Source organism: Thamnophis sirtalis, unplaced genomic scaffold (assembly GCF_051295495.1).
Source record: "Thamnophis sirtalis isolate CommonGarterSnake01/CBP01778 unplaced genomic scaffold, rThaSir2_p1.2 scaffold_1, whole genome shotgun sequence".
NCBI classification, from domain to species: domain Eukaryota; kingdom Metazoa; phylum Chordata; class Lepidosauria; order Squamata; family Natricidae; genus Thamnophis; species Thamnophis sirtalis.
Window position 1 is genome coordinate 75,571,169 of NW_028261381.1, and position 27,879 is coordinate 75,599,047.

A 27,879-nucleotide genomic window follows, 5' to 3' on the forward strand; every position below is an offset into this window, starting at 1 on the left:
GCCAGCCAATTTTTGAATTTTATGTATTTTTGCTTATTCAATTTTATAGCCACCCATCTTGGGCAATTGCTCTGCATAGCTTACAATTCAGAAATGTTATTACACTGAAAATACTAAGAACAATTTAATAAAATACTAATGGCATCCAAATTAAATACACATAGTAGCAATTAAATCATCATCTTTTAACAACCCCATAATCCCATGTTGGGTAGAGTCTGCGCAACTGAATGACGGTTGCAGAGTGGTTTAATTTTCAGATGCCCTTCCTGTCACCAATCCAAAGCTTTGTTCAGCAAATATTCTCATTTTGCCCACCGAGAGAAATATCTGCCTCTACCTAGGATTGAACTCACCGCCTTCTGATTGTGAGGCACGAGCTCTACGTCTAGGCCAGTGCACCATTTGCATAATAGTAATGAAATGACCTGTTATTAATACAGTGACAAAACTGGGACTTTGACACATTTAGCACCAAGGTACTGGAAGAAAGACAGGTTTTTAGGGTCTTGCAAAAGGCTAACAGAGTTGGGCCCATTTCAATATATGGAGGGAGGATGTTCCATGCAGTAGAACAGCGATCACTGTGGGAAAAGCTCCTTTTTGGGGCCTTCACCAGCCAATACCCTTTGGCTGACAGGATCTGCAGTATACCTATTCTCCGTTTCTCCTTATGATTCATGTGGCAGACTTTTCTCTATCATTGTGTTTGTTATGTATGCACTTATTTGATAGCTTTCTCAAATCCTACTGAAATGTTGTTGTTTCTCCCCCCCGCCCCAGGTGAAATTATTTATAAGCAAACCGACAGCGATGGCTGCCTTTATTTCGCCATTTGTGGTAGCACATGTTCCGTTGAAAGATATAAAGGGCCATGTCTATCAACTACACCCAAACCCACCTCAACTCCCACAATTGTCTCCACCACTCCTACTACCAGTACTGCTGGTACTACTCCACCACCAGGCTGTCCTGATGCTGTTCCACCCCGAGAGGTAATGGTTTTTGTTTTTTTTTGTAATCTGTGATAATCATGTTTTCAGTGTGATGTGTTTTCCATAGATAGGTTGGATATTTTTGGCTAGGGAAGGAGAAGTTAACCTTTCTCTATTCCAAATGTGACTATTGGAGTTTTAGGTTGCACATGGCACTAACTCGATTTGGAATCCCAGAATCCCTCTTTTCCTTCATACATCTCCAGCCTTCAGACTCACAGTGCTATAAAGGCAAGGCTTTATGAGCAATTAGGTGAAACAAGCATGAACTGATTCAAATTACAATTTCCGAACAGAAAGCAAGTGATAGCTCATGTTTTTAAAAGTTGCCTGGAACAGCTTTTGTGTGTTTATTACATTTGAGAACTACCTATCTCCCTCACAGTATAGCACTTTGCTGATACTAAGGAATCTTGTACAGCAAAATATATTTTATTCAAATATAGTTGTTTGCAAATATATGTTTCACGAAAATAACAGGCAGAATATACATACATATAAGTGGAAGTAAAGTGAATTGGGATGAAGGTGAAGAAATAGGATACTGACTCAAAATGTGCTTAGCATTTGTCTTTTTCCCCTTTTTTCTCTCCAATTCTTCCCCCCCCCACCACCACCATAGAATTATCTGTTCAGTTATGCTATAATGTAGCAATATAATTGGAAGAATGGTTAAAGACACCTCTACACAATGAAGTAAATCTTTTCAAAATGACAACAGGGACAGCCATGGAATTTAGCTTTTTATCATGAAGACATCGAGTATATTACCCCTAGGAAATATGTTTTTTAAACCAAACGAAGGAGAATTAAAGCATACCCAAAACTCCCTGGATAGCTTTTACCAAATACCATTCATGATGCACCATATAAAACATTTTAAAGAGACTTAAAGGGATAGACTCATAGAATTGGAACAGAACATGTTGAGGTCATCTATTTCAATTGCCTGCTTAGTGTGAGATCCATTAGAGTGAATCTGACAGCTGATCATCCAATCTGTAATTGAAAACTTCCCGAGAAGGTCAAGAGAGCCTCTTCTGCTTGGTGACACAGGCAGGAAAGCAAGAAGTTTCTCTTGATGTCTCCTGAACGTTCTTGTAGTTTACCCATTAATTTAAAATGGTCCTGCCCTCTAGAGCAGGGGTCTCCAACCTTGGCAACTTTAAGACTTGTGGACTTCAACTTCCAGAAGACTTCAACTACCAGAAGACTTCAACTACCAGCTTTGCTGGCTGAGGAAGTCTGGAAGTTGAAGTCCACAAGTTACTTAAAGTTGCCAAGGTTGGAGACCCCTGCTCTGGAGCAATAGGAAATGAATTCACTCCCTTTTCTTTATGCCATCTCTTCAGATACATAGTCTCCTGCCGCATGTCGCTTTTAATCTCTATTAAACTTGCCCTATCTTTTAGACATCTTATTGGGTTTGGTTTCCAGAGCCTTCACTATCTGAAGTCACTCAAATTTGTCATATCACGTTTAAACTGAAGTGCCAAAACTGGACAGAGTACCAAGTGATGTCTGACCAGGGCACAGTGGACAGCACAATAACTTTCCTTGATCTAGGACTGCTAGTTGTTTTCTGCTATATTACAACAGAAAAGCAAGGGGCATGGCTCTCTGAAACAATAGCTATCCAGGGGCAAAGACTTGCTCTGAAGCCTTTATTCTCAAAACAAAGTACTAACCAGCCTTGAAGGTCACCCTGATTTGATATGCAATGCCTTGTCCTAAGGAAAGAGCCAATGTGAGAGAATGAGGGCATTAAGGAGTGACATCATCTGGGCAATATTGCTAACCAAACATTTTATTTGGTGCTATAAAAACTAGTGTAAATCAAGGAACAAAGGAAATTTATGCTTGATATCTGGATAGTTTCGCAATTAAGTGCTTTTTTTACTGACCACTTAAAGGCCATTCAGAGTTACAACAGCAGTGAAAAGGAGACATATGTCTGATCCTCAGAGTTGCAATTATTACAGTCATGTGATTGCAATGTGGATACTTGGCAACTGGTACAGTGATGGGGTTCAATTAGGCTTGCATATTATATATCTTATTTTAAAAACCATTTTGATTCAAGATTGACTTGGCACAAACACAGAATTGTATTTTAGAGGCAATAACTTTTAATTAGTATTTATTACTTCATTTTTTTTAAAAAAAATCCTGGCACTAGCTCCCCCTTTTCTAGGGTGATGGTGGTGGGGTGCAAAGAATGTATGCTTACTTGGGGGGAAAGAGATCAGGACGGAGCTTAGCTAGAACATTGAAAAAGTAGTGTAGATGGACATCATCTGGGATGTTTAATCTATTTTTTCCTCCTGTCTATCCATCCTTTTGATATGGGATCATCTTAAAACCAGGTTTGTCCTCTTTTGGGGTTTACTTTACCCAGTGAGCTTGGTTCCTACTTCATGTTTATCAACCTGATCAGGAGATAGGAATGTTAAAAAATGTGGACTTTGGATGCTGAGGTAAAACTTCACAAATGTCAAATTCCAGGCATTCCACTTAAGTCAGAAAGGTTATGCAACTCAGAGAAATACAAATGATGCTTTGAACTGATGCAGAATTGAAGTTTAATGGGAAGTAGGATATTATAAATTAACCTCCTATATCATGTCAAGTTATCTCTATCTGGTAGTTACTTAAACAGAATGTCATCAGATGGGCAAATGTTTCTCCAAGATGTGTCTCCTTGCTAAAAAGCTTGTTTAAAGAAGGAAAGGAAGGATCGTGACATCAAGATTTTTCTGAATTAAATTATAAAATATAGGGATCTGTTCTGACCCCCTCCTCCATCCTGTAACAAATGCCGAGACAAGCTTAACTGGAATTTCATAGCACTTTAATTAACAGGAAACATAAACTTCGGTAGCTGAAAGCCCAAGCATAAACAAACAGATAAGAACCTTGGCAGCAACTCAGACTTCGACATAGACAGATAATAGCTTCTCCAGTGTTATGAATGAAGTTGAATCCTGCAAATCAGACTCCTGCCCAAGTCCCTCCTTAAATACAATCTTGAGAGGAGCCTAATTACAACCAGCTGAGTCCAATTATCTTTTGTAACTGCATACTGTTTTCTCGGTCCAGCTGCCCGGCGTTGCCTGGCATCCAGGACCACCTCCCTTGTCTCCTCATCACTACTCCAAGGCTTGACGTCACTGCTGCTCCATGCCTCAGGTGCCTTCTGGTGGCCCACCAGCCTCTCTGCGCCCTGCTCGGAGTCGGAACCCTGTCCAGGGTCCTCCACCTCTTCCAGAGCCGACTCATAAGGCCCCTCGCTGTTGGAGTCTGTTTGCATCTCCAATGGCTCCTGCTGGGCCACAACAGGGACCAAAAGTCAAATCTCAGTTAGACAGAGGAAAAATGTTGTCTTCCCTTCTTATTACTCATGAAACATAATTTAATGTATGAAATATATGAATATGCACACAGAGCTGTATTGGGTCAAACTATAAACTTTTTTTTTTACTATTCCCAGGAGGGTGAGACATGGATAGAAAATTGCACCAAAGCAACTTGTTTAGGAAACAACAATATTATGATAAGCAAAGTGGAGTGTCCACCAGTACAGAATATTGTTTGTGAAAATGGCTACCTACCAGTAAAGATTCTCTCACAGGATGGATGTTGTTATCACTATGAATGTGAATGTAAGTGCAAATGTTATTTCTGAATGGCTTTATGGTAATGATGAATTTTAATCCACTTTTGATAATATATGAGTTATTTCGTTGATATTAATCTCGAGGTACAATATTTTTTAAGATCCTAATTGTCACCTTTTTTTTCTTTTATTTATCAGGTATTTGTAGTGGCTGGGGTGATCCTCACTTTATCACATTTGATGGAGTCTACTACACTTTCTTGGACAATTGTACTTATGTATTGGTGCAGGAAATTATACCAAAATATAACAACTTTAAAATCCTTCTTGATAATTACTACTGTGACACAGAAGATCAACTTTCCTGTCACCAGTCTATTATTATATACTACAAATCTTCAGTCATTGTGTTAACTCGCCAACACTTTAATGGGATAGACATTAACAAGGTAAAATTTGAAAGTGAGATCCAGTGCCATTCACATGCAGAACAATAACCTCCACTCATTCCTCAAACTTCTTTGATTCTCTAGAACAATCCCCCCCCCCCAAATCTGTGTCAGGTATTGCAGTAGGGTGAGAACTTCTCCTGTGAAAATGAAAATCTTCCCACATTTTAGCCACAATTAGCCCCATGTAAAATGTTTCAATTCAAATGTACAATGTTTAGGATGCAACCCTCGTCTTGCTTATTCAGAAATATTTTTTTCTTAATAAGGAAGTGCAGTACAGGTAGTCCTCAACTTACAATAGTTCATTTAGTGACTGTGCAAAGTTACAATAGCACTGATAAAAGTGACTTACAACTGTTTTTCAGTTATGACCTTTGCAATATGCCCATGATCACATGATCAAATTTCAGAGCTTGGCAACTGATTCATATTTATGACCTTTGCTGTGCCCCAAGGTCATGTGATCACCTTTTGTGAAGTCAATGGGTGAGCCAAATTTATTTAACAGCCAGGTTACAAACTATCAACTGCAATGATTCACTTAACAACCAAAGCAAGAAAGATTGTAAAATGGAGCAAAACTCACTTAACAAATGTCCCACTTAAAAACAGAAATTTGGAACACAATTGTGGTCATAGTGGAGGACTACCTATATTCTCATGTATTAATGCCTAGAGATTTGTTTAAACTTTTAGCCATTAATGAAGTTAAAAGTACAGTATGTTAATCTAACGATCTGAGCAGAAAGAGGAAGGATAGAAAAGCTACTTTTCATCCGTAATGGAGATCACTATTGTTAGATCGCTAGAAGAAGAATCAGAGGCGTCTGAGGTAACTGTAACCATTTTAATGTAACAAGAACGATAGTAACAGAAACAAACAGTAGACCGGACAGTCTATATAGTTGTGCAGTAGATTGGATAGTTTGTAACAGTAGACCGGATAGCTTCCGTAGTTATGTGGTAGATCGGGTAGCTGTTGGAGTTGTGCTGCCTTTTATACTCGGCTGTCTCGCGACTGACAGCTCGGCAACTGGCAGGCGCGTCTGATTGGCTAAGACGCGCCTGGCTGCTGCCGAGCTGTCATTCGTAAGTGTGAGGACTTACAATGCTATATAACAACTATAAATTGAAACCAATTTATAGAACAGTGAAGAATCTAATATGGTTACTTTTTTGAATCATGAAAGAAGATATAATAGTTGTAGTAGTAGTAGTAGTAGTAGTAGTAGTAGTAGTAGTAGTAGCAGCAGCAGCAGCAGCAGCTGTGGTAGTAGTGGTGATAGTAGTAGTAGTAGAAGTACTAGGAGGAGGGGGGGCAGAGTAGGCACCCCAGCATTTCAGACTTTATGTAATGGTTGAAACATACCAAATTGTAAACATGCACAGTGGATTCATCTTAAGTCTAAATAACAATCTCAGAAACATAGCAGAGAGGTAAAAGAAAGAATTGATATTTCTTAAATGGAATGTCTAATTATTGGTTTTATTAAGAAATATAGCCATGTAAAGTTAATTTTGCATAAAAGAGCACAAAGCATTCTTATACATAATAATCATGATATATTATAAAAATATGAGAATTACGTACTACTTATTTGGTTTGGTCTGATTTGCTTAGAGATACAAAGATACAAAAAAATTAAGGCCAATCAGAGTCTTAAAGCAGGTTCAGGTTCACAGTGATCCCTGGGGGAAAAAGAGGAAAAAGCATCTCTTAGTATGTCATAAGCGTGACTAGATCTATGTGGCCCTTCCTAGCAGATGTATGTCTTATATCCAGGGGTGGGCTGCTAGGGGGTTCGCAGAGGTTCAGGAGAACCTCCAGCTAAGAGTCTGTGCAGTTCAGAGACCCCCCAAATCCCACTCCTGTTTGGCCTTGCCTACCCCACCGCTCCTCTCCCAGGAGTCCCCATACAACCCATTTTGGATGCAGGTAAATGCAGGGCACACACGGAGGCTCAGGGAGGGTGAAAAACAAACCTACTGGAAGATTGGGAAGGGCCTCCGGATCCTGGGGAGACTGTTTTTCCCCTCCCAGAGGCTCAAGAAAAGCCTCCAGTGCCTAGGGAGGGCAAAAATGCTCCCCACTGCCATAGTGCAGGAGGCCGACTAGGCCATGCCCACCCAGCAACCAGGAAGAAAACCCCTTGCTAAACTTTTTGAAGCCCACCCCTGCTTATATCCTTGGAAAGCCATTTCAGATGAGGGAACCAGCCTCCCTAAGATTTTCCATGGTTACATGCACACTAAGATCAAGTAATTTTATTTGGTAGAAAATAAAATACATATTTCTTAATTAATAATTGGAATAAGCAAACTATCCAAAATGTGTAGATAATAATTTTTAACATGCATGTGCATTATTTGTTTAAAAGTATGGGTAATCAAAAAAAATTCTGATATAAAATTACTCTCTGATGCAAAATTATTCTTCTATGCAGATCTATTTCAATGGGAAACTCATCAAGTCAAGTTTCCAGAAAGATGACATTTATATCTATACAATTGGTATTAATATGGTGGTTGAAATTTCTGAAATCGATACTATTGTCACCTATAGTGGTGTAATCTTCGCTATAAACCTTCCATTCAGCAAATTTTACAACAATACTGAAGGACAATGTGGTAAGTAAAATGGTTTAATCCTGTCAATCCTATTCCATGAAATAATTGCAAACTATAATGCATATAAAGTAGTTGAAACAACACTTTATATATTTGCTCTTAGAAAAATGCTTGTTTCTCTAGTAAACTCTTGACTCACTTGCCAAAATGTCACTTATTTTTCATTCAGCCTGGATATTAGAACTTCTAATTACTGTTGTAAATAAAAATGGAAAAATATATCATTTGTCTCAAAAGAAATGATATTTTTTTCTAGGAGTATTCAATAAAATAGTCTAGAAGCTTTGGAAGCAGTTCTACAGCCTGTCATAGTTAACTAGACAAAAGCTGCCTTCTTCTCTAACACATGATAAAGAGGGCAAGTTCTCTTCCTATTTTCTCTCAAAAACCTCTTGCAAACAACTGTAGAACACCTTCCTCTTGCTAGTAAGTATAGTGCAGAGGTGGGTTGCTCCTGGTTCGGCCCAGATTGGTAGTAATGATGGCGGGAGGCTCCACCCACCCACCCAGATGCCTATGTGCATGTGCAGAAGAGACGCAAACTAGTAGTAAAAAATAGAAATCCACCATTGGTATAGTGTGCTTCAAAGTTTTGGTACCATTATTTTTTAAGCTGTGATCTGTTGGCAGAAGAAAGTGCATGCTGTTTATTGGGGAAAAATAAACTTAAGCCGGAGAGTGTTTCAACAGCATTGTGAAACTGAATAAAGAACTAAAAAAAATTGGATTCATGTTATCTGCTTTATCCAAGGGATCGATGGGGTTAAAAAAGCTAATCCCACTCATCCCTATGGGTGGCATGTTTCTTCCTCAATATTAGATCCTCTACTAGAGGCCTGGGAGTTTGAAGGTACTGCACAGGATCTTAGCTGTTCTTAGCACTACCCTCTTCTGAACAAAGAGTTCTGATGTCATTCCTGGGATCTGTTGGAGACACTCCCCAAGCTTAGGAGTCAGATCCCCAAGTGTTCCTCCTACCACCACTAAGACCACTTTGGCCTTTCCTTTCCTCATCCTCTTTAGTTCCTCCATCAGGTGCTGATACTTCTCCAGGTACTCATACTCCTTCCTGATATTGTTGTCACTTGGCACCACTACATATATTACCAAAGTTGTCTTTTGGTCTCCTACCCTGATGTCTGATTAATTGGCCAGTTCTCTTGCCTGGATATGGAAATCCCGCAGGATATTATGTGTATAAGACAGGGGTGGATTGCTGCCAGCATTACTGCTGATTTGGTGCACAAATTTTTGGTGAGATTGTTCTGTGCATGCGCAAAACCAAAAATCAAGATGGCAGCATCAGCAATAGAACCAGTTTGGGGGTGTGGCAAGCCGAGTTACTACCTACTTGGCTGAACCAGTCTGAACTGGTAGGAAGCCACCTCTAGTATAAGATCTAATAACAGAAGACTGTTATTCTCCTCAGCCTTCTGGGATCTCCCATCTGAACCTGAGTGTGTCTAGACTATACACTATGCAGATGTTCCTGTATATAGTGCCAACTATTTGTTTGTGCCATTCAGTATATGTTGTTCCTGCTTTCATCTTACACCCTGCCGCTCTGATTTGGAATGAGGTCTGTCTGCACAGACTATATTTCAGGTCCTGCCTAGTGAGGTAGACCCAGTGGTGAAATTCAATTTATTTTTACTATCAGTTCTGTGGGCATGGCTTGGTGGGCATAACAGGGGAAGATATTGCAAAATCTCCATTCCCACCCCACTCTGTGGTCAGTCAGAGGTGGTTTTTGCTGGTTCTCCGAACTACTCAAAATGCCAGCTACAAGTTCTCCAGAACCTGTCAGAACTTACTGAATTTCACCCCTGGGTAGACCACTGCTTCTATATATCTGGTGCTTGTCCCAAAGATACTTTTTAAGAGGCAATTGGTGTTTATGTCAAGAAGCTTCTTGGATGAGAAGCGAAATGTCCTAAAGAAAAAAAACCAGAAAGTCCAGTTGCCTCTTGAAAAAGCACTTTTGGGACAACCATGGCCTGGATGACTGAGAATCTGCATAGATATCTGGTGCTTAGTGCCTGTTCTTGTGCTGCTATGATAATTACTTCAATGCTGTCTTTTAGTCCAGCTCTTTCCACCACTGGCTGGATTTCCCAATATTTGCCACTTCACCTACCTGTTTTTGGTACAGCCCATGCAGGGTATTGCTTGCCATGGGACTTCCTCTGCTTGATCTTTCTCCCACAACTTCTACTGCCTGAGTCACTAAACTATGTAGCCATTCTGATATTTTTACTTCTTCCATACTTGCAAGATGTGTTGACTGCTTATTTGGCCTGAGATCACAAATGTTTTGTCCTCTACATATGTTTTCATGTTATTTTCCCAGGTACTTGCACTAACAATAAAAGAGATGAATGTCGCTTACCAAATGGTGAAGTAACAGATTGCACCCAAATGGCTGCACATTGGAAAGTGGCTGATCCCAACAAGGATTACTGCTTTGGACCAACACCACCTGTACCATCTCAAATTTCAACACCTTCACCGGAAATATGTAGTGCAGCTCCTCTCTGTTCCCTTATTTTGAATGAGTAAGATAGGAATTATTTTATATTCATTTTTTGCCATCCAGTGAATATAGATACTACTAAAAGCCTTGTTTCACTATCTTTAACCTAGCAGAACAACAGTTTTTAAACCAAGGTACCTCAAATGTGGTAACTTACAGAAGGCATGCAAATTCCTGGAGAATGAAATTGCAAAAATTGTGGCTGTTTCAGTGCTGCTGGATTGCTACTGCAGTCACATGAACTTCATTTTCAACATTCTATGACAGTGTCCCAGCCAGTTTTGCAATCCCTCTCTCCTTCCCTCTCCCACCCAGCCATTTAGCCATTTATCTCCCTATTGAGAGGGGAGGGGAAGGGACATTTTCGATGTTCCTCCCACATTCCCACAAGGAAACTCAATGATAAAACTGGCGGGAAGTCAAAAGTTGCCCTGGTTCACACCCTTGTTTTGCCAACTGTTGGTCATTTTGTCCCAAAGGTGTTTTTTTCCCCAAGAGGCAACTGGACTTTCTGGCTGTTCTTTGAAGATGTTTCACCTCTCATCCAAGAAGCTTCTTCAGCTCTGACTGAATGGTGGGGAATAGAAGGATTTATACTCCTTGCAGGCAGCTGGAGTTTGTATTCTTTTAGTGGGTCATTAAGGTCCCCTGGAGGTTTATCTGGGTCACCTGAAAGTTACCTGAGTGGTGCAAATTGGAACAGTTGAAAAGACTGTGTTTTAGAAACAATTCAACAGTTCCAAGAAGACTCACACCAATTTGCTTCTTGTATGAGAAGTGAAACATCTTCAAAGAAAAATCAGAAAGTCCAGGTGCATCTTGGACAGCCATGACCTAGAGGACTGAGAATCTCCATACACATGTTCATCATTTTGTTTCTCTGTTTAGAAGAGGAAATATTTCTGAGACTATGACCAAACAGGATATAGGTCATCTAGTATAATCATATTGGTGGATTAAACAAGGTTGTTGGTTTTTTCGAAGTATCATAAATTCCATTATCCTTCTTACCTATCCAGTCCTTTGCACATTTTCAAATCTGCTACAAAGATTTAGGAATCTTCCAGTAGATTTTGAAGGATTGATGGAAGCTCCAATAGCAGAGACAAATCCTGATGCTAAGCAGAAACTGTTTTCACTCAAAGAATCCTGTTTATGGATTCTGACCAATATCCTCTGATGAAAAGAAAATTCTTTCTGTTTCTCTTTCAACTAAATGCATTATCTTAGTCTATAAATTTGAGTATGATACAATAGAAAATTCTACCAAAATTTAGATCTTTGCAGTAATTAGTTTTGTTTGATGGGCCATATAGTGGAGCAGCCTTTCTCAATTAGAGTTACATGGGATAATTTCTACAAGACATTGTGTGTGTGTGTGTGTGTGTGTGTGTGTGTGTGTGTGTGTGTGTGTGTGTGTGTACACAAAGCTAGCTTAAGATATAATTTTATGCAGAGCATCCCTGACACCTGAAAATTATTTCAAAAGTTCATCCAGGGTAGAAGATTTGAGAAAAGGCTACAATAGAGTATAAAGCTGCTAGTCTATACAAACTGATTGGTGAACAAGCATGGATAAGATTAGATTTCACAAGAGCAGAGTTCTATATTGGACAGTTTGGGTCACATTCTAAACATTCTCACATTTCACTTAGCAAGCTTGGCCTGGAAATGCAGGCATAACCTATCCAGCTATGCCATTTTACATCCATATATAAACCCACAAGCAGAAAACTAGAAGAGAGGGTAACTCAGCCTCAACCAGAAAAATCTATTTTCTAAAGATATTGCAGAGGTTTTTTTTTAAATAACTTTAGTTACAATCCCTCAAGTCATTCACCAGGATCCAATTTGGATGCAAATGTTAGTGGAATCAAGTCCATTACAAGGATCTAGAAAAAGATGTTCAAAATCCAAAAGAACATTAAAACTGTTTATGACAATATGTTAATAAGAAAAGAAAATGTGATTTTATTTTCTGTCAGTTTGGGATAAAGATGGGAGCAAAGAAGGAGAAGGAAGAAGTTATAATAGGGCTAAGTAGGAAGTGGGATGAATGGCACTTCTAAGAGTATACTTCTGGAGTATACTTCGAGAAAATCAAACCAACAAGAAAGAGAACAAGGGCAGGTTCCTTGCTCCCTTTACATTAAATGCCTCCAATGTTAAATAATGTACAAAAAGACAATCCTTCTCAAATGGTATATCTCCCACAATTATAACACCTGCATGGTTGCTAATTAAAAAGTGCTCAAAAATGTGGTATGAATTGTAACTAATATGTAGTAAAATGTTCTTTAAATCCTTTCCATTATGTTGGTTTAATGTACATTTGTACATCATGTAGAACAATGGTAGTCAACCTGGTCCCTACTGCCCACCAGTGGGCGTTCCAACTTTCATAGTGGGCGGTAGGGGTTTGCTGTAACTCTGCTTTATAAATTTTATAAAGTAAAGTTACTTCCCTATTTTATAAATCACCATTACTATGGAACCGGTGGGCGGTTAGAAAATTTTACTACTAACAGAAATACAAAAGTGGGCGGTAGATATAAAAAGGTTGACTACCCCTGATGTAGAATCACTGAAAGTTCACAGAACTCCAGAAACCGTCCTTTTATAATAGATAGATTTTGGAAAGATTTTATACCTGGAAAACTTCATAGTCTAACCCTTGGGGAAGGTTCTTTGGTACCAGAAATTCCATGGTCTTGATTTTTTTTCAATCTTTCCCTTTCATTTTTCATTTAGAATAGTTCCATGATTTAAAAGAAGCTTCAATTAAATGAGTAAATCAATGCGTACTTATTCAGAGATATTTATTTTACAAGTACCTCTTGTATGTTTGCAGCATCTTCTCTGAGTGCCATAAGATCATACCCCCGGATTCCTACTTCCAAGGCTGCCTCTATGATGCTTGCCGTATGAAAAATGTCTCCATGCAATGTTCAGGATTAGAGATATATGCTTCTCTCTGTGCCTCTAAAGGTGTTTGTATCGACTGGCGAGGGAAGACCAATGATGAATGCCGTAAGTTCTGGAATATCAAGGCATCTTACTATGTTTGCTTATTATATGATAATTTCTTTCTTCCTTCCTTCCTTATTTTGAGCTTTTTAAATATATCTTCAGTGAGAATTTGGCATGACACTCAAAAAAGTGATGCTGAAAGAAAAAGGGGTACTAGAAAGAAGCTCTGATTTTTTTACCAATTAAACATTTTCTTAATAAACACAAGAATATTCAACCACCATTCTTCCAGATAGACAATGTATTTCATTTAAAACTGTGATATGAAAGAAATATGTCCAGCTTCAGGCACATTTATACAAAAAGTTGGTATGTATGTTTGTGTATGTGAACAAAGCCAAAATTATGTGAAAAATAATAGATGCATGTGGTTGGAATCATTGGCTTTTTTAATAATAATCAATTAATAATTTTATAGTCATATTATTCAATTTTAATTAATTATAACTTATGCTTTACACTGCCCATCTCATCTAAATGACTCTAGTCTAGGCAATTTACAGCAGTATGAATGTTCATGCTGTTAATAAATGTTATTGTTGTAGTTCCTGGAGTGTTTTATTTTTCTTCTTTTGTTCCCCATGTGTAAATTGAATAATGGATGGAAAGATAATGAGAAAAAAAGTTGTACTGAAACTTTTTTCCAAATGCAAAATATATGGAAAATCCATTTCTATATTATGATGAACATTTTTCTCTTATCATTTACAGCCTTTAGCTGCCCTACAGATAAAGTATACTATCCATGTGGCCCCATCCATCCTCCCACCTGTGATAACAGGTTAGTAAAACTCAAAAGAGCTGTGAACGTTTATAATTGTCATGATGAAATGAACAACATATTGAGTGTGCATTTAAACTACATAAGTGCAATGATTTTTATTACATTCAGAAGGAAGAGTAAGGAAGCAGCTCTTCAGTGAAAATGAAAAGAATAACAAGAGGCTAAGAAAAAGGCAAGAGAAAGAAAAATAAATAAGGAGCTAATTGTGCTCAGATTTAGGCAATTGCAAAGAGCTGCATGAATTAACTATATTCCAGGTCAAGCATAATAGCAAGGAACTACCTCCTGATATTGTACACTTACAAATTTCAGAATAGGGTGATTAAATGGTAGAAGTTACTGTTATTTTGAATGTGCAATTATTTTTCAGAAATCCTGAAGACCAAATGAAGTACCATGGGTGGGGGGGGGGAGAGGAGAACAAAGGTTATCTTTAGAAAGGGAGCAAGAAAACTACAGATTACTCAGTCTGGAACGTTCTAGAGGCAGATCCCAAAATGGCCAAACACCTTGAAAGCAAAGCCATCACTACTAGAAGAAGTTAGCATGGATTTGGTCCAAAGTAAATCTTGCCAGATTAAACCATTTTGAGTATGCTCATTGGGTAACTTCTGTTGTTCAGTGCTGGACTCTTTATTTCAGCATATCATTTGACAAAGCAATACCTGATATTCTGATTAGCCAACTGATTAGTTAAATATGGGCAAGATGTCACGTCATTAGCTGGAACCACAATTTGCTTTAGATCACTGCACTTTGAGCACATCAGTAGTTCTTCATCAAAATAGAAGGTATCAAGCAGGAAGCCAGTACCGTTCAAAGTTTCCATTAATGATTTAGCTGAATGATTTAGTTATCAGATTTGCAGATGATATAAAACTAGCAAAATGGTACCAAGGGGTTTGGAGAAATGGGAGGAAACCAACAGAATGGAATTTTATAGGAAAAAATGCAAAATAAATCACTTAGAAAGAAAAAAGAATATGCCTAGAAGTATAAAAGGATTGCCTTTTAGAAAACCATGGATGAAAAAGTAGTTGAATTGATCATAAATTGACTATGACTTAGCAAAATGATGTGACTTTTGAAAAGCAATATAATTTTACGCTGGATTGTTGCAAACAAAATTTCCAGATCATGTGAAATAATTTTCTTCATTATGTAGACATTCCCTTTGACTATGGTGTTCAGCTCTGGCATCACATTAGATCAGTTAAATTGGAACTGGGCAGAGATGTGGATAGACATGAGCAATGGAATTGAACAGAGGATTAGAAACAAACTTAATGAGGAATGAAGGAACACAATGTATTTAACCTTGAGGAAAAGGATTGACTAGGAGACATAATATCTCTGTTCAAACACCTGATTCAGGCCTTTATAAAGAAGCCAGTGAGGTTTATTATCTATCATTTTTAAAGAGCAAGATACAAAACAATGGTTTTAAGATACAGAAAGACTCCATGCTAGGAAAAGTGTCTTGATAGTATGAGCACTTTGATAGTGGAACTAATTACCAAACAAAATAAGAATTCTCCTTTCCACTTTATCAGGGAAAATGTATTCTTCTATAGATGCAAGAACAATTCTATGGATTTATTTCAGTCATGGTTTCATAATTCATAAATTTTAACCTGTGTTAAAAATTAGTCTACTGCCATGGGTTTGAACCTCATGGACTTGAGATTCCTCTTTTATCATGACTAGTTCTCTCACAGGGAAGATGAAATGTTGATGATTAATGGCGGTTACATCAATGTGAGCAATTTCAAAGGAAGTTGTGTTGACCATATATAACCTAATTCCTTCCTTCATTCTTATTAGTTGCATACACTGTGTGGTTGTTCACAATGTTGGGTGCAGCTACCATTCTAATCTGTGCTTCTTTTTCATTGAAGTGGTCCTCCACAGATTGGAATAACAGAAGGTTGCTTCTGTAAAAATGGAACCAAACTCTTCAGTACCTACAGAGATATCTGTGTCTCTGATTGTGGTAAGTGTTCTTTAAGAAAATCTCAGGGGCTGCCACAGAGAAGAGGGAGTCAAGCACCTGAGGGTAGAACAAGAAGCAATGGGTGGAAACTAATCAAGGAGAGAAGCAACTTAGAATTAAGGAGAAATTTCCTGACAGAACAATTAATCAGTGGAACAGCTTGCCTCCAGAAGTTGTGAATGCCCCAACAATGGAAGGTTTTTAAAAAAATGTTGGATAACCATTTGTCTGAAGTGATGTAGGGTTTCCAGCCTAAGCAGGGGGTTGGACTAGAAGACCTCCAAGGTCCCTTCCAACTCTGTTATTCTATTATGTTCTAAAAGTGGAGGATAACATAATGCAAAGAGACTGCTGGACAGACCAGCCAGCTAGATGTGATTTCAGTCGTTTCCAGGAAAGAAGATCAGAAATTATTCATTGAAAGGAGATAATCACTTAAATAATAAATGATGGATGGATCAAAACCCATAGACCCAGTAATATGGACATGTGAAACATTTACCATAGTTAAGGAGGCCTGATTTATATCCATCAACTGCAGTGCACAAAACTGAGTAAAAGATCCTGAAGAACATTTGCATGAATATGCAAGATTTATAAAAAAATACAGTCTTCTTTCACACAGAGACGGTTTTGTTCAACAGAGGATTTTTCCCCTCCACAAATACATTCTAAAAATTGTATGATAATCCCTCTATAAGTATCACTTAGCAATGGATCAGCATTGTCTGTTATTATTTGCCCATGAAATCTACAAAATGGACCCACAACTTTCTTTGTGCTATCTGAAGCTCAGGTTACCTGAGCATTCCTAGCATCTTCCCTTTGATTATTATCCAGGAGACAAAAGAAATTGCACTAGATTCCATAAGCCTCAACAGTCACTGGCCCTTTGCTTTCTAAGCAAGTTACATGTGTATCCCCCCCCCCATTAATATAGCAGGAGAGGTAAGCTGTAGATCCTATCAATTAAAAAAAAAAGTCAGCTTGTGGGACCCAAGAAGTGGGCCAGATGTGTACTGCTTTTTCCATTTGGAACACAATTCCCCTTGAGACTAGAGTAGATCTGACCTTGCTAGCCTTTCTGAAAACCCATGGATATGTTTTCAGATATGGGGGTTACTGTGTGAGGGGGAAACCTTAATATGCTCATTGCTTTCTCTAGACTGATTTGGTTTCTCAGCTGCTGCCTGTATTGCTGTGTTTTATATAATGTTCTGTGTTGTTTTTAAATGTTGTAAGCTGCCTACACTGACTAGTGTAAAACAGAATAACACATTATTATGTTCGTTATATTATAATGAAATTTAGATGTTCTTCAGTGCAAAATATCATACATATACATTTTTTCCAGGTTGTACTGGACCAGATGGGCTACCCAAAGTGGTAAGTATTAAAGCTTTTATTATTTCATAAAATGTAGATGGGTGAAACTCTATGGGTAATAGGAGCTTCATGGAAAATATTTTTTTCAAAAAAAAATTTCAATGTTTGGTGGGTTTTAATGAGGAAATAGGTAGGAAAAAAATGCATCCATTGCCTCAGTGTCATGATAGCAGTGTTCCAATATCTCAGGAGTTGCCACAAAGAAGAGAGAGTCAAACTATTTTTCAAGGCACCTGAGAGTAGAACAAGAAGCAATGGGTGGAAACTAATCAAGGAGAGAAGCAACTTAGAACTGAGGAGAAATTTCCTGACAGTTAGAACAATTAATCAGTGGAACAGCTTGCCTCCAGAAGTTGTGAATGCCCCAACACTGGAAGTCTTTAAGAAGATGTTGGATAGGCCTTTGTCCGGAACGGTATAAGGTTTCCTGCCTAGGCAGGGGGTTGGACTAGAAGACCTCCAAGGTCCCTTCCAACTCTGCTATTGTATTGCAAGTAGCAACAGGAAAACCCACTATTCCAAGTGTGCACACTTTTGCTTGTAAATCTCTCTTACCCCCATATGTTACCAAATCCACTTCTCCAAATCAATAATGTATGGCAGCTGCAATAGAGATGCTTAAGCACAACACAGAAATTTATAGTGTATTTATGCATGTCTATATATGTTTGTATACGTACAGCATGTGTGTGTACATATATATTGATTGATAGATAGATAGATAGATGGATGGATGGATGGATGGATGGATGGATGGATGGATGGATGATGGATGATGGATGATGGATGATGGATGGATGGATGGATGGATGGATGGATGGATGGATGGATGGATAGATAGATAGATAGATAGATAGATAGATAGATAGATAGATAGATAGATAGATAGATAGATAGATAGATAGATAGATAGATAGATAGATAGTATATTTAAAAATATCTCTTTTCACAGCCTGGAGAAACCTGGATTAGCAACTGCCAGAAATGTACTTGTGAAGAATATTCTCTTATGGTACAATGTATTGAAGAACCATGTCCTACCAAAGCTACTCCTGTGGAATGTTCCTATAAAGGGTTTGTACCCATCACAATATTAACCCCTGAAGAAAAGTGCTGCCCTCAAAAACAGTGTGGTAAGTATAATTTTCACCAATATTGTATCTTAAATAACCCAAGCTAGCCTGCCAGTTTTCATTTTGGAAACTCTCATTTGTCAGATTCAGAGGTGGGTTCTGGCCGCTATTACTACCAGTTTGGTAGTAAAAAAAATTGTGCGGATGCTCTTGCTTCGCTCACACACACACCAGACACGCGCTCTGCACGCATGTGCATCTTCATTTAAAATGATCTGCACATGCACACAACATTAAAAAATGAATTAAAATTACATTTTAATGAAGATTGTTCGGTGCATGTGCAGAACAGAAAATCAAGATGGCGCTGCCGATCATAGAACCGGTATGGTCACATGACCACCGGAGTTACTACCTATTTGGCTGAACCCGACTGAATAGGTAGGAGCCCACCTCTGGTTAGATTACAGTGGCTGCTTCAGTTTAACCAAGGCTCCGTATTATAAATCATATATTAGAGAAGTTAATCTGTATGCTTTACAAATATTTGCTTTGAAATGAGATGGGCAAGAAAATAAATTTAGTAATGAATAAAAAAAAATAGGAGTACTTTAGAAGAGAATATATTCAGCTCTAGATTGCACTGTAGGCTCCTTGGTGCTCTTTGAACTTGGTGGTTTTTTGCAGTTTTTGCAGTTTTTGCAAAACAACATCAGTTGTTTTGTTACCAAACTAAGTAACATCCTCAGTATACTGTTGATGTTAACTATTTGGTACTGAAACATCTGCAAGGAAATCCACTAAGTTCAGAGAGTACCAAGGACCCTATAGATGCACTTTCTAGTTTCTACAAGATCAAAAGCTAATGCTTATAGGATACAGCTATGCTGTTGGGCAACTTACCGCCAATTCTGTTTTGATAAAAATGAAGGTAAACCATTGCACCAGAATTTATAAAGACGACGGGTCAAATTTCTATTTAAATACACAATGTACTGGATTCATTATAACTTAATGCACTCTATGATTTGCTCAAGACAAAGTGTAGATAAAGTGATGCTAATAAATATTAAAATGTATTAATCCACCCATTGGTCTTTCTCCTTTTTATTTTTCATTCTGCAGTATGCAACACTACTCACTGTCCCTGGTCTGTTGAAACCTGTCCACTGGGATATGAATTAAAGACGGAAAACTTGCCAGGAGGCTGCTGCATTAACACCACTTGTGGTAGGAATTGAGCTATTTTTAAAAAAAACAATTGCTGTATTGCTTTAATATTCTCTCCTACCCCATATTCCACTGCCTGCAAAAACACAGAAAGTATATTCATCCACTTTCATGGAAAGCCATTTCAGGGGAGATCTCTTTTGTGTGTGTGTGTCTGTGTGTCTGTGTGTCTCTCTCTCTCTCTCTCTCTCTCTCTCTCTCTCTCTCTCTCTCTCTCTCTCTCTCTCTCTCTCTCTCTCTCTCTGTGTGTGTGTGTGTTTTGGTTGCCTGGTATAAACTGATATTTGATCTACACTGGCTCTGAGGTTGGGCATCCTTAATTCCCTATATACGACATTTCTGCTGCCAGCCTATTAGCAACATACAGTTTTAAAGGGACTGGTTGTTTCTTCCATCTTTAAATCATGTGAGGACTGTCTCAAATAGATTGACTGACCTTGCTGAAAGTGATTCTAGCAAAGTTACTGAATATTTCTGTCAAAGATGCTATTTGTACAAAATACGTCTGGATGAAAGAAGCCTATTCCCAATCTGTAAAAATATGTTCTACCCTGACTCTGATTAATCTCTATTTTTTAAAAACACGTTATCAACATTAACATTAGCAATTCAATGCATTATCATTTGTCATAGAAAGAGCTGTTCTTCTAAATCAGGGGTGTCAAACTCAATTACATTGAGGGCCACATCAGGGTTGTGTTTCACCTCAGGTGGCCAGGGTGGGCATGAGCAGCTCAGCACCACTCGTGTCGGGGGCGCCTGTTGTGGCCCAAGTCCTCTGCAAGCAAAAAAGAGCTCTTAAGCTCTGTTTTCAGCTGCAACAGCTTCCTGCAACCTTTTGTTTTTGCTGGTAGAGACACCACTATCTGGTCCTTTGCTGTTTCCAGGGCAACCCCATGGGCCAGATCTTATCACCCCACAGGCAGGATTTGGCCCCCGAGCCTTGAGTTTGATACCCCTGTTCTAAATGAAGCAATCGTTTTCATTGTCATTAGATGCCACTGCATATTGTTGTGTAACAGTAAGAAAAATGCAAATAGGTATATTCCAACAGTGGGTCTGAAACAGGTCTTGCAAAATTGTTTAAGCCATATTTGTTCAAAATATTCAGCATATATGGAGCTCACCAGGAAAAAACTCTATTTGAGAGATGCATTGGGTAAGACCTAATGCTTTAGAATTCCCAAAGATTAAATTACTCAAGTTTCCTACTCCGTACTGTGTGCTAAATAAACATTTTTTTGTGACTGCACACATTCTTAAAAGGAAAACTTTAAAGAGCAAATTGTATCATTTTATGTCATTTTTCCTTCTTGGTTAATTTGATCTGTTGAGAACAAATGCTAAGATTAATTATAATATTATATTTGTGCCCTACAGTGAAAGTACCAGGCTGTGTTGTCGATGGAAAGTTCTACAGTGTAAGTAATTTTCATTAAAATGAAGAATTGCACCACTTAAACAACTAATTCAAGTCCAATGTTAACAGTGTTTTTCCTGTAGGAGATCATTTTTGCTTCTCTAGTTTGCTAAAGGTTTTCAGGGATGACAATAGTAAAATTCTTCCTTTTTGAAAATATAAAAGCCTGCTCTCATTTGCATTTGTCCTCAACCTTATCATTATTTATTTCATATTTCTATCCTGTTCAACAAATGTAGTTCCTTTGTAGGAATACCACGAAATTAAAAACATTATGCAATCCATGATTAACCAAAACTACAACATACACCAGGATGAAATCATTAAGAGTGAGAACAAAAGCAATTATAACGCAGCACTCAAAATCACAGGAAGACCACAATAAAAATAAACGCCAAATTGTGTGAGAATTATTGTAAAATTAATAATAATAATAATAATAATAATAATAATAATAATAATAATAATAATAATAATAATAATACGTTACGACGTCCTAGGCCCCTGGGTGGGGCCCGACTAGTAACCAATGCCAAATCCGGTGAAACAACTGGTCGCTGTGATACAATTATATAATAATAAAAAGATCTTCACCTGACATCTTAAAGATCAAAATACAAGTATCGAGCATGGCTCTTTCTGAAGAGCAGATCACAAGTAGATTGATTGTAGTAGTTCCAGGTATGAATTTAGGTTAGAATTATTTATTACTGTTTCACTTTTCTACTTCTTCAGCCTGGGGCAGTTGTACCAGGAGGATTATGTGACTCATGCAGATGCTCTGAAAAAGAAGGTCTGGAAAACAATGTGGAATGTGTGTCTCAGACATGCGACCTAAGATGCCCTCTGGTAAGCCACATTGTCGTTGTTTTTTAAACAACAAAATTTCATGGCTTTCAAACTCTCTGAATCTATCCATCTACTCACCACTTATTTAAAAAAAATCTACGATTTATGAACGTTTCCCATTTTTCTGAACTACAGGGTTACGAATATCGGGAAGTATCTGGACAATGCTGTGGCCAATGTGCGCAGGTTGCTTGTGTTCTGACATTGGATTCCTCTTCTGCCCAAGTGATCAAGGTAACTTACAATTTTCCGAACTCCACTGCTCATCAAATTCACATTTAATCCACTCATGCATCTAATACTGATCCAATCTTTTTTGTGGCAGTTGCTAAGGAAACACCGGGGTCATTAAGCAAACCAATTGTTTGCTGTGCACCATTTTTTGCCAAAAACTAGAAATAAATGCCCGCTTTTGGCAAACCATCATAAAACTCAGACATATGAGTAGAGGATGCTGCAAATGGCCATGTATATAGGCCAGTTGCTAAAAACCTGAAGTGCAGTCATATAATTGTGGGGAAGGCCCAGCCATTGTAACTTTGAATGGCGATCGTTAGTAGCTTTTGAGAGTGCACTGTAACATTGAATGGTCACTAAATGCCCGATTGTAAGTTGAGAACTACCTATACTGAGTTTGTGATAGGATTCCCCAGCCAAGCTTCCATTGTGCATGCCAAGTCAACTGTTATCATCAAACTACATATGCGCCAATTTAACAAATCACATCCAGCGTAAGTCGAGGAATGCTAGGATCGGTCCAGTATCCCTCAGCTGTGCAAAATTTTCCCTTCTATTGTTTCACATTTTGAGGACACCTCTAACTGAATTGCATGCCACCCTCCACCACATTCCCAGTTCTGTACTCTGAGAAATTAATGAATGTATGATCATGAGTTATTTTTATGTTATCTTCTAAAATAAATAAATAACTACAATTGTGGCTATTTTCAGCCAGGAGAAACGTGGTACCCACCAGGAAACAATTGTACTTCACATGAATGTGATCTTATTGAGAACCAATATGTTCTTGTCACTACCAAGAAAGCCTGCCCTCCATTTGATCCAAATTGCCCGCCTGTAAGTTTCACTGATTCAACAGTCTTTCTTTTATCATATTTGATTCTATGTGGTGAATGTGAATTTTTTCAAAAGATTAAGTTGGAATTAATTGGGTTTATTATGGAAGATTTACAACTGAACTGTATTAGATGAATTTAAGCAAAAGCTTTAGCCATAATCTGACATTCTGTTGCTAAAATACATTGTGATCTAAACAGCTATATAAAACTGTAAAATAATTGGCTGGCATTGTCAGTAGTACGCAGCTTTAGTACGCTACAGGAGACAATGGATTCAAAGCAAAATGAATACTGAGATAGAGAATTAGTGAGAATGTTTCCGTTGTTTCATATATAATATTTATAGAAGAAGTAGATGCATCAAGATATATAATATCCTTTTAGGACTGTTGCTCTATTGTTGTTTTGCTTTTGTTTGTATTGATGTTCTATTCTTCTACCTAAACTAAATCAGTTAGCTGTGCCTGACCACACTTGTAAGTGGATCATAAGCTTTCTAACAGATAGGAAGCAGCTGGTGAAGCTAGACAGAATCACATTAGATACCTGTACAATTAGCAAAGGGGTGCCCCAGGGCTGTGTGCACTTCTCTTCTCTCTCTATACTAACGACTACATCTCAAAGGATCCCTCTGTTAAAGTACTAAAATTTGCAAATGATACAACAGTGATTGGTCTCATTCGATAAATCTGCATACAGACAGGAGGTTGAACAACTAGCCTTGTGGTCCAGCCGGAACAGTCTTGAACTGAACCCACTTAAAACTGTAGAAATCATAGTAGATTTTAGGAGAAGCCCTCCTACACTATCACCAGTCACAATGCTAGACAACGTAGTATCAACAATAGAGACCATCAAGTTTCTAGATTTTATAATATCTCAAGACCTAAAATGGACACCTAACATCAAATACATCATCAAAAAAGCACAACAAAGAAGGTTCTTTCTGCATCAACCCAGAAAGCTCAGGCTGCCCAAGGAACTGTCTACAGAGGAATTGTTGAGTCTGTCATCTGCACCTCTATAACTGTCTGGTTTGGCTCTGCAATCAAACAAGACAAACACAGACTTCAACGGATAATTAGAACTGCAGAAAAAAATAATTACTACCAACCTGCCTTCCATTGAGGATCTGTATACTGCACAAATTAGAAAAGGGCCTGTGAAAATGTCTACAGATCCCTCACATCCTGAACATAAATGATTCCAACTTCTACCCTCAAAATTACACTATAGAGCACTGCATGTCAGAACAACTAGACATAAGGACAGTTCCCCCCCCCCATGTTTCCCCCCCCCACTCTGCTAAACAACTGATTACCACAACATTGTCAAACTATCCAGAAATGCAGCATTACCATAATTATTTTCATCTTTCCTATTACCTATCTCTATCTTCTTATGACTATAACTTTGTTGCTTGTGTTTTATTTTTGTGCTTGTGACTGTTTTTTATTTGGTATCCTAGTGTGATTTATGTTGATTGCCTATTTAGTATCCATAACTATCACTAAGTGTTGTATCTAATGTTTTATGATGAATGTATTTTTACAATGACCATGATAATGATGTATCCCTATTGTTGTATGTACACTGAGAGCTTAACGCAAATGTCTTTATTAGCCAATTACACTTGGCCAATAAAGAATTCTAATTTTAATCCTACATGATACCCTTATGGGGAAAATGATGGTTTTAATATCCTAAATTAAATTTTGAAATATTTTATTTTTATAGGAGTATGTGACATTCACTGATGATGGGTGTTGCAAGATCTGCAGAAGTAAGTTATATTATCATAAATAAAAAATTTCAGATTTTTATCTGTGATAAAGCCGTTTGTGCTGCTATTCCATGGCCTTTCAGATGTCACAGGACTTCAATTCTATTCAAGCCCACTTATTATAGTTGATAGGCAAGGTCTCTTCCAACTTTTTCATTCTGTTATTCCAAAGCCAGATTCACTTAACAACTGTGTTAATAACTTAAAAACTGCAGTGATTCACTTAATAACTGTGGCAAGAATGGTTGTAAAAGGGGGCAAAATTCACTTAACAACTGTCTTGCTTTGGGCTGAATTGTGGTTGTAAGTCAAGGACTACCTGTACATGTATGCTTTCTTTTATTTTTGGTTTGTTTGTTTTATGTTTATGATCAGACTCAATATTTTTTTTACTGTTTGTCTTTTCTTCCACTCTCAAGCTGAAAACTGTACAGTAACAAATATCACCAAAATAATAAAACACAATGGCTGTGAATCTTCTTCACCTATTGTAGTAACATACTGTGAAGGCCAATGTGACAGTTTTTCAAAGTAAGTAACATTGAATTTTATTGCATCTTTGGTTGCTCATTGTGAAACAACTGTTAAAAAAAATCTTTGTATGCCCTGAGATATGAATGCAAAGAAACTATCTAAGATTTGGTTCTTAGGATATCTGCAAAGTAGTCCAGATGTCATTTTAATTTCAACTTTCAACATGGGAAATGGAAGTTCAGCTAAGATTCGATTTCATTGCTGGTGCATTGCCCAGCATCTTAAATTATTCCCAGTGTAGATGGAATTCTATTTAAGGTAGTTTTAGATAGATCAGGGTGCAGACCTAGCTCCCATTCCTTGAGAGAGAGAAAAATGGCAGATGATCAACAAATGGGAGATGTGATGTCTGGCAAATGTCAAAGGAAAGGTAGAAGCAAGTAGGTAAGTGAGAGGAGAGAGTTCCAACAATGAATAGGGAGGAGGAATGAAAAACGCTATGATTGCCCATCAACAGTAATAATATGAAGGACCCCAAAACTGATTCCATTGATAGAGATACTGTAAGTCAGGGGTCTCCAATGTTGGCAACGTTAAGACTTGTGGACTTCAACTCCCAGAATTCCTCAGTCATCCATGCTGTGTGAGGAATTCTGAGAGTTGAATCCACAAGCCACAGAGTTACCTACTGTAGGTTATAATGTTTTGACTGCCCAACGCTATGCAAAATGGCATTGAGAAGACAAAACCTGATGAAACCAAATAATGATTGGTGAAGGGTAGCGGACTTCATCCTGCAGCCGCTCATCTCAACCTCAATTTGCTTTCACCATTCAGGTACTCATATAAAGCAAACATGATGGATCATACATGCACGTGTTGTCAAGAGCGAAAGACTACAAAGAAGCAAGTGACCTTGATTTGCGACGGTGATATCACCATGGATTATTCTTACCTGCATGTTGACGAGTGTGAGTGTGTCAAGAGTGAGTGCAATATGTTCACTCCCGCACCAGATCAGCAAGAAATGTTCACCTTCCCACCACAGCAGCAGCAGCAAGAACAGCAGCAACAGCAGCAGCTGGATCAGCAACAGCAGCTGGATCAGCAGCAGCAGCAGCAGCTGGAACAGCAGCAGCAGAAGAAGCAGTAAGAATAAAAGCTGCAGCAGGAATGAAAAGGACCCTCAGGACCAGTCTAAACATTTCCAAAAAGTGACCCAAAATTGAATAAAATGTAATAAAATGTAAAAGTTATGCTCAAGCAACATCCAACCAAATATTTCCTCTATCTACTCTTCAAGGAAAGATTTTCTCTTCTGCAAGCCATGCATTCTGAAATATCCTGACCTTTTCTTGGCTGTAGGCTCAACTGAGACTATATGAGTTTAAAAAAAAACTTGGAGATGGAGGGGAAAAGGGCTTGGTGTCAATAATTGGAGTTGGGGGTGAAGAAATAAAAAGGATGTATTAGTTTGGTTTGGGATCTTCGCTTGAGAAGTGACAATTCCTGCATTAAGTGACAGGTAGTACTATTTTAATTAAGACTGGTGGAGTTTTTAACACTAGCTGACAGAAGCCAGGCATGATCTGGAAACTGAGTAGGATTTTGATCCAATTCATCTCTGTTGCACCTGACAAAAACATTGGTTGGTATTTGCTAAAATGGCAAGCGTAGCTCTCAGTTCTCTGACATAATTTTTCTAACTGTGCTTCCAAATTCCTTTTTCTACAAACTTCATTTTTTTCCTACTCTTTCCAAATATGAGACAGGCTATATAATGATGTGGGATTCTTTGTAGATTTATTACTATTGCAAGAAGGGGAAAAAAACGTGAAGTGTGGCTGCTGCTGAAGAAGACTGTTTACATGATACCATCAGCATAGTAGTTGTATGAGGATCTGGATTATTTTTGTAATTGTTTACAGAATGGACTAACATAAGCATATGCACACCAAAAGGTCATTGGAGAATTTTTGTAAACCAAAGTAATAAATAACAATAATAGAACTTAGAATTTCTGTTCTAAGTTAGCGAATTGTTTTCAAACATCAAATTACTATTTATTTGTTTTCAGAAAATAGATTTTCAGGGATATTTTCTTCTGAATAAGTGCTCTACTGTCTATCAACTAATGTCTGGTTGAGGGAAATTTTCATCTTTTATACTTGATATTTGTTGCTCAAAAATGATTAATAAAATTACAACATTTTGCAGGGGATATGCTTCTTGTATGTGTGTCAACTACACCATACCAAATAAGTATCTCATTTCACTTCATTAGTAATATACTTCAAATAGCCAAAGAGCACATTTGTTCACAGAACAATATTATTCCTATTGTCCCATGAATATTTCTATTTTGCATTGCTTAATACAGAAATTACCATCATCCTTCCAACTTCTGTGCTGCCTCATTGGAGTGGTGGGAAGGGGGTGGGGTTGTTCCTGAAAGAGACAAGCAAAGAACACAAGGAGTGTATTCCAAGAGTACAAGTAATCCAGTGGTAGGTTGTCAATTTTTTTACTACCAGTTCGGGTGTGTGATGCTTCT

The 27,879-nt window shown here is 37.9% G+C and overlaps 1 protein-coding gene across 1 annotated transcript in view; it reads left to right on the forward strand.

Moving 5' to 3' along the window:
• Nucleotides 1-27,546, forward strand: part of MUC5AC (mucin 5AC, oligomeric mucus/gel-forming) — a 77,765-nt gene extending 50,219 nt beyond the window's left edge. Inside the window, exons 32-49 of the mRNA XM_087716401.1 lie at nucleotides 784-995; nucleotides 4,486-4,657; nucleotides 4,810-5,060; nucleotides 7,508-7,691; nucleotides 10,042-10,246; nucleotides 13,076-13,254; nucleotides 13,966-14,035; nucleotides 15,937-16,031; nucleotides 17,386-17,417; nucleotides 18,370-18,550; nucleotides 19,616-19,720; nucleotides 21,101-21,141; nucleotides 21,876-21,989; nucleotides 22,125-22,223; nucleotides 22,941-23,066; nucleotides 24,806-24,851; nucleotides 25,271-25,382; nucleotides 26,163-27,546. Of these exons, the coding sequence (XP_087572527.1) occupies nucleotides 784-995; nucleotides 4,486-4,657; nucleotides 4,810-5,060; nucleotides 7,508-7,691; nucleotides 10,042-10,246; nucleotides 13,076-13,254; nucleotides 13,966-14,035; nucleotides 15,937-16,031; nucleotides 17,386-17,417; nucleotides 18,370-18,550; nucleotides 19,616-19,720; nucleotides 21,101-21,141; nucleotides 21,876-21,989; nucleotides 22,125-22,223; nucleotides 22,941-23,066; nucleotides 24,806-24,851; nucleotides 25,271-25,382; nucleotides 26,163-26,478 (2,540 nt within the window). The 3' untranslated portion in view covers nucleotides 26,479-27,546. The remainder of the gene's footprint in view (nucleotides 1-783; nucleotides 996-4,485; nucleotides 4,658-4,809; nucleotides 5,061-7,507; nucleotides 7,692-10,041; nucleotides 10,247-13,075; nucleotides 13,255-13,965; nucleotides 14,036-15,936; nucleotides 16,032-17,385; nucleotides 17,418-18,369; nucleotides 18,551-19,615; nucleotides 19,721-21,100; nucleotides 21,142-21,875; nucleotides 21,990-22,124; nucleotides 22,224-22,940; nucleotides 23,067-24,805; nucleotides 24,852-25,270; nucleotides 25,383-26,162) is intronic.
• Nucleotides 27,547-27,879: the final 333 nt, after the last annotated feature.